Source organism: Otolemur garnettii, unplaced genomic scaffold, assembly GCF_000181295.1.
Source record: "Otolemur garnettii isolate 467f Iridium unplaced genomic scaffold, OtoGar3 scaffold00029, whole genome shotgun sequence".
NCBI classification, from domain to species: Eukaryota; Metazoa; Chordata; class Mammalia; order Primates; family Galagidae; genus Otolemur; species Otolemur garnettii.
Genome location: NW_003852424.1, coordinates 12,577,441 through 12,584,945, shown reverse-complemented (window position 1 = coordinate 12,584,945; position 7,505 = coordinate 12,577,441). Strand labels below are relative to the sequence as shown.

General features: G+C 43.5%; 1 protein-coding gene across 1 annotated transcript in view; it reads right to left on the bottom strand.

The window, feature by feature from the left end:
• The window catches only part of FANCI (Fanconi anemia complementation group I), an 88,223-nt gene extending 82,632 nt beyond the window's left edge, over positions 1-5,591 (bottom strand). The window contains exons 1-2 of the mRNA XM_012804413.2: positions 5,546-5,591; positions 3,035-3,137 (exon numbers count right to left, since the gene is read on the bottom strand). Coding sequence (XP_012659867.1) covers positions 3,035-3,118 — 84 coding nt within the window. The 5' untranslated portion in view covers positions 3,119-3,137; positions 5,546-5,591. The remainder of the gene's footprint in view (positions 1-3,034; positions 3,138-5,545) is intronic.
• Between the last annotated feature and the right edge of the window lie 1,914 nt (positions 5,592-7,505).

The following is a 7,505-nucleotide window of genomic DNA, read 5'->3' as shown; positions in this document are numbered from 1 at the left end:
AAAAAAAAAAAAAAAAAAAAAAAGAGGGTCCTTATCTAACAAAAAAAAAAGTTTTCTCTGGTTGTTTTCCAAATCCATTCTTATTTTGTGGATTCAATTCCTTCATTTGTAACTTTAAATATGTTAAATATTATACTAAATATTTGCATTAAATATTTAAAATCAGTTTCAAACTGCTTTATTCTCTCCAAACCCTTGAAGGTGAATTTTCTCACTGCCACATCTGTGAGGTTCTTTCTTGTCACAGGACTTTCTTACGTGTTTTGTAATTTTTTACTCTGAGCTCATCTTCGGTGGAACATTTTATTAAGCAAACTGAATTTATGTATTACTGAAATACTTAACAAATTTGTAGAGGATAAAAAGGTGATTAATATAATGATAGCAGTATCAAAATACAAAAAGACCTTGACAATAAAATGAGATACATCTAAAAAGATAATCAACAGATAGAAATTTGTCTAAAAAGTTAAAGCATTTCTGAGCAGTGCTTTTGGCTCAGTGGGTAGGGCACCAGCCCCAAATACCAAGGGTGGCAGGTTCAAACCCAGCCAAACTGCAACAAAAAAATAGCCAGGCATTGTGGCAGGCGCCTGTAGTCCCTGCTACTTGGGAGGCTGAGGCACGAGAATCACCTAAGCCCAAGAGCTGGAGGTTGCTATGAGCTGTGATGCCACAGCACTCTACTTAGGGTGACAAAGCGAGACTCTGTCTCTACCAAAAAAAAAGTTAAAGGATTTATGAGATGACAGAAATCTTGCCTAACATCAACATATACAAAAACTTAGAACAATGAGACAACAGCATATTATCTGCCAAATTTAATTCTGCATGAATGATAAAGGAAATATTAGTATCACCCTACCCCAGTGACAAAACAAATCTGGAGCTCTGTGTTCAATTTAAGGTATATAACTTTTAAGAGAAATGGTGACAAAACTAAAGTGTTTGGAGAAATGTGACTATGTTAGTGAAGGGACTTAAAACCAGGAAGATATGGAGGAACTTTTCTAACATTTTATTCAATGTCTATTAGAAGTTTATTGAGTGCCCATCAGATGTTTAATCTTTTACATACATTATCTAATTTCATCCTCAAAAAAACTGAGATGAAGATTCTTTTTGTGTTAAGTAAGAATCAGAAAGGTGGGTGTCACCTGTGGCTCAGTGAATAGGGCACCAGCCCAATATACCAATGGTGGTGGGTTCGAACCCAGCACCAGCCAAACTGCAACAAAAAAATAGCTGGATATTGTGGCGGGCACCTGTTGTCCTAGCTATCAGGAGGCTGAGGCAAGAAAACTGCCTAAGCCCAAGAGCTGGAGGTTGCTGTGAGCTATGACATCATAGCACTCTACCGAGAGTGAAAAAGTGAGACTCTGTCTCTTAAAAAGAAAAAGAATCAGAAAGGTAATTCATAGTATCCATATATATCGTGAATTTTGTTTTGGTTCTTATTTTTACTTATTTTATAGTACAAGCAAGAGATAAACTATAACTTTTAAATAAATAACTTAAATGCTGGTTTTAATCAAATCTTGCTTTTAGAATGATTTAAGTTGAAACTCTAACAACATGCTGGTCTCAAAAAAACCACTACAAAAGCAATCCTGGATAATTTCAAAGAAAGAAAAAAATCAAAAAGCATCCCTACATCAATTTGCAGTTAGTATGGCAGATAACAGAGATTGAGATGTACCTGCTTCAATGACTTTTAAAAGACTAGCACATAAAATTCCTGTAAAAACATAATACTCAGGCTCAGCGCCCATAGCACAATACACCAAGGCTGGCAGGTTTGAACCAGGCCGGGGCCTGCTAAACAACAACTGCAAAAAAAAAAATAGCCTGGCATTGTGGCGGGCGTCTATGGTCCTGGCTACTTGGGAGGATGAAGCCCAACAGTTCAAGGTTGCTGTGAGCTGTAACACCACAGCACTCTACTGAGGGCAACATAGTGAGACTGTCTCAAGAACAACAAAAAAATAGTAATACTCAATATCTTAGCTTGTTTAAACATAATATTTAATGTTAATCTTGAAAAGGGATCCAGGGAGGGATCTGGAAGGGCTGAGATCACTGATTATGGAAAAAGGAGTAATATTATCATGTAATAATCTTAGAAAGCATAAAACAGCCTAACATAACTGTTATCTCATTTTACAATCAGATATTTACAGTGAAAGTGCATTAATTTTCTCTTTTCTTGATAATTTCAAAATATTTTACTGCTTATACATTTTAAGAAAAAATATAAAGCATCAATAAGCAAAACTAATGTCTCACATCAATAGCTACAGTCTGGATACTATTTTCAAATAGGATTGTTCCAAAAGCTATAGAAGTATTTTAATTTGTTTTTACATGTACCATTCTATTCTCAGGCTACTTCAGATTTGAATGTAAGGCTAGACATGGTGGCTTAAGCCTATAATCCCAGCACTCTGGAAGGCCAAGCAAGGTGGATTGAGCTCACGAGTTCTAGACCAGCCTGAGCAAGAGCAAGACCTTATCTCTTTTTACCCACCTGTTGTGGCAGCTACGGGAGGCTAAGGCAAGCAGATCCCTTGAGCAAAGAGTTTGAGGTTGCTATGAGCTATGACGCCATGAGATTCTACCAAGGGCAACAAAGTGAGACTTTCTCAAAAAAAATTTGGTAGCCGGTGTCGTGGCAGGCACCTATAGATCCAGCTACTTGAGAGACTGAGGCAAGAGAATCACTTAAGTCAAGAGTTTGAGGTTACTGTGAGCTCTGATGCCATGGAACTCTCCCAAGGACACCACAGTGAGACTGTCTCAATTTAAAAAAAATAGATTTGGATTTGGTCACAACCACCCTTAAGTTGTCCTTTTCTTTCATCTCTCCCCACTTCCCCAATTTTTTTACATCTATGAATTGTCATCAAATAAATCCCTGTCTCTTAAGGTGAATAGAGAGTAGATGAAGGAGTAGAATAACGTTTCTCACATGTTCTCTGAGTATGATTATGCTTGACACATTTACTTCTGGCAGAACATGCTTCCTAATACTCACATCATCATCTTTTAGAGTTTGAAGAAATTCTTGCAGTTTGTCTGCTGTTCTTTCTGCTGCTAGAGATAAAATTTTCTGGTCCATTGTTCCTGTTATCAGGGAACTGTAAGAGAAGAACGTCAAGAGCTGAATGAAGCTTCTACAAGTATATAAGCTTGATTTTTTTTCCCCTTCCCTATTACCTAGAGTATGAAATATTCACTTATACAGTTGAGGGCTCAACAAATTAAGAACTACTGACAAGTATGAGTGGTAATTCTTTTTTTTTTTTTTTTTTGAGACAAAGCCTCAAGCTATCCCCCTGGGTAGAGTGCCATGGCTTCACTGCTCACAGCAACTTCCAACTCCTGGGCTCAAGCGAGTCTCCTGCCTCCGCCTCCCAAGTAGCTGGGACCACAGGCGCCCGCCACAAGGCCCCGGCTATTTTTTGGTTGCAGCCATTATTGTTGTACGTGGTGTACATTAGGTATACGTGCAGCCATTAGGTGTACGTGGCTGGCGCCTCAGCTGCTTGAGCCACAGGCGCCAAGCCATGAGTGGTAATTCTTACCCTAACCATATTATGGAGCTCAGCACCTATAGCTCAGTTTTTATGAGCTCAGCGCCTGAAGCTCAGCAGCTAGGGCACCAGCCAAACACACCAGACCTGGCGGGCTCAAACCCAGCCAGGGCCTGCCAAGCAACAATGACAACTACAACCAAAAAATAGCTGGACGTTGTGGCAGGCACCTGTAGTCCCAGATACTGGGAGGCTGAGGCAAGAGAATCACTTCAGCCCAAGAGTTTGAGGTTGCTGTGAGCTGTGACGCCACTCTCAGGGCAGCATAGTGAGACTCTGTCTCAAAAATAAATAAATAAAATATTATGAAATCTCCTTATTAGGAACCTATAATCTAATCAAGTGGTTTCATCACACCATCTACTCAGCACACTGCCTAGAACAAAGCTGTCAACTTTAATGGTGTTATCAAATAAATACACTATAAATACACATACAAGAATATATTACACTATTATAAGCATGTAATTAAGTAATATTTGATAAATGAAAAAACCAACAGCAGTACATGCGAAGTGCCAATTAAATGCACAGAAGATTAACAAAGCTAAAGATATAAGTGTGTACACAGCACTGTGCCTGTGGCTCAAACAGCTAAGGGCCCAGCCACATATGCCTGAGCTGGAGGGTTCGAATCCAGCCCAGCCCGACAAACGACAATGACGGCTGCAACCAAAAAATAGACTTTTGGGGATTCTGAATTAGGAAATTACCCCAAGAGCAGAAGGTTAGTAAATGGCCAGAGAGAAAGTCCAAATCTGTCAAGCTTCAGACTCCAAGATTCCATGCTTTTTACTACTGGATGCAAAATAGACACACCAACCTAAAGCTGCATCCAGCCAGAGGTAGCAGACACTCCAATCTGAGCAAGAGCCAGACCCCCATCTCTACTAGGACTAAAAAAAGAAACTCCCCAGGCATTGTAGTAGGCGCCTGTAGTCCCAGCGACTCGGGAGTTTGAGGCAAGAGATTCGCTTGAGCCCAATAGTTTTAAGTTAGGTGGGGCGCGGTGGCTCACGCCTGTCATCCCAGCACTCTGGGGAGATCGAGGCTGGTGGATTGCTTGAACTCACAAGTTCAAGACCAATCTAAGCAAAAGCGAGGCCCGTGAAAAATTGAAGCAAGAGAATCGCTGGAGCCCAAGTCGGAGGTTGCTGTGAGCTATGACGCCTGGGCACTCTACCGAGGGCGACAAAAGCAAAACGCTGTCTTAAAAAAAAAAAAAAAAACGACCCGGACGTTGAGATGGGCGCCTGTGGTTCCTGCTACTCCGGAGTCTGAGGCAAGAGACTCGCTTGTGCCCAAGAACTTGAGGTTGCCGTGAGGTGTGACGCCACATAGTCTACCCAAGGGCCACAAAGACACTGTCTCAAAAAAAAAAAAAAAACATACACATACTTCTGGGAACATGTTGAAACTAGTCTATCACAGCAGATTACATGTGTGAAATCGTCCTAAAACCAACGGTAACAAGAGGCGGCTGTGAAGTCCCCGTGGGCACAGCACATTGCTTGTCAGAATCCCCAGAGTAAAGAGAAGACCGGAGAACACTTGCGGCCGTCCCACACCGTGCAAAGCCGCCGCGGTTTCTCCCCGGGGCCGTTCCGAGCAAGACGTGAACACAAATTACAGAAACTATAAAACGAAGCAGCCGGTGATGGGGGCTGTGACTGAGTCATAATAAACATGCCACAGGATTAAGAGGAATTTCTCCTAACTAGTAGCTGAACCTTAACCGAAGGGCTCAGAGAGAAGCCCCGGCCGGGGGGCGGGGCGGAAACTGAGAAAGTTGAAACTCAGCCGGAGACCGCAGAGCTCGGGAGACTTCTAACTCACAGAAAATACTAGAACGCGACATCAGAACGGGACCCCTCTTACTCGCACAGACCCGCTCTCTCCCACCGGCCCAGTACCACCACCCCGGTAACGCGCAAATCCCCCTGCCGAGTCACCTCACCACAGCCGCTAACTTCTAAAAAGCCCGCGCCGGCAGACTCGGCAGCACTTCCGTCTCCCAAAGCAACAGACCCCGCCCCCGCGGCACTTTCCCGCCTTGCGGCGCCCGCTGCTGGTGTGTACCAGTGAGGATGTGGGGGTGGAGAAACGTCGGAGTCTCAACACTTTCCCATTAGCAGTCGGAGGGAAGCGTGGTCTGACGTCGCGTCGCTAACCGCGGAAGGAATAAGCGCGGTGTGGGCAAGGCGTGCCCAGTACCGAGTCCGGTTGGCTAAACTTCCGGTATGCCGCCGTGAGAGTCGCCAGTGAGGGCGGAAAGGACTAATTAACAAGCAGCCCCATTTGTCTTTGCCTTGGAAGTGCCTGGAAAGCAGATGCCGATTTCCTATTCTGTCTGGTGCTGGGGGCAGTAACCCCTCACAGGCAAGTCCCATACGGTTAGGGGGCTCTTCCCCCCTCTGGCGTAACCCCAGCGTTTGGTGCATAGCCTAGCAAAACACAGAAGACCCTTGATAGTGGACCACCTCCCTACATCAATTACCTCCTTAAGTTGACCCAGTTTTTCATAGATCAGACAGGCATAAGTACGCATCAGTATAGTAAGCCTAGCTCCTTACATTGACCACCTCCGTGGGATGATCTGTATCCAGAGACAAAACCAGAGAAGGCGTAGACAGTCTAGGCCAGGTTAACGAAAACAATGAACTGTGGGAGGAGAGGTGAGATACTGTTGCTTTAATAGAGTAGGAAACGGGCGTTGAATTTGATTGGTCCATTGCAATGCAAATTAGGTATTGAAAGCCGACCAATCAGCATCATTCCAGCCCCTCTGCGCCACCATTCCACTTTCATGCAAAAGAGGCATTGAAATCTGATCAGTAAGGTGGGCTTTGGGGGCATGTGCCTCCTCATTAGGCCCACCAACAACAACATTGTATTTACCCTATAAATATTAGTTAAAGGAACAACTACGAGTAAGGAGGACACAGGGATGGACCAAGGGTGTATTTTAAGTTGAGGAACCAGCTTGTACAAAAGGTCTGAGAACACAGCAATAGAGCAGAGTCGCTGGCCAGTTCGGAAGGTGACAATGTTTATATAGGAATGGGAAAGCAGGAGTTTGTAATTCCTTTTCCTACTGGATTCAGTGGGGAACAACTAAAGGGGAAGGACGTGATAATAGTCACATTTAGAATGCTATCTCTGACAGGTAAGTACTCAGAGATTGTCCAACAGGAAAAACCTCGTAATCACGGAACCAGCCCAATCTAGTTAAGCCTTGTGTAATAAAATGGTGGGTTGTTTTTCAGTTGCTGGGGCTTCTGAGATTGCAGGTCACATAACCTGAACATGCCCATGTGAACCAGGTGTGCCCAATGTATGACCCTGACTGAGTAGGCTGGAACTAAAATGTTAACCACAGGTGGAACCAAAGTGCTCCCTTGGAGGAACAGGGACTGAACTAAGGAAGCACCCCTTACTCCAATGTTCGTAGCAGTTCAGTTCACAATTGCAAAGATATGGAAATAACCCAAGTTCCCATTAACATATGTGAATGGATTAATAAACTGTGGTATATGCGTACCGTGGAATACTATTCAGCCATAAAAAATGGAGCTTTTGCATTATCTGTAACAACCTGATGGATTTGGAGAACATTCTCCTAAGTATCACAAGTCTGAGAAAAGAAGCATTGCATGTACGCAATACCAATTTAAAAGCTAGGAGGTTGGTTCTCCCCCGGTAGCACACTGGTTATATAGGGCCAGCCACATGCATTGAGGCTGGCAGGTTCAAACCCGCCCAGGCCAGTTAAATAACAATGACAACAGCAACAAAAAAATAGCCTGGCATTGTGGCAGACACCTATAGTCCCAGCTACTTGGGAGGCTGAAGCAAGAGAATCACTTAAGCCCAAGAGTTTGAGGTTGCTGTGAGCTGTGACACCACAGCACT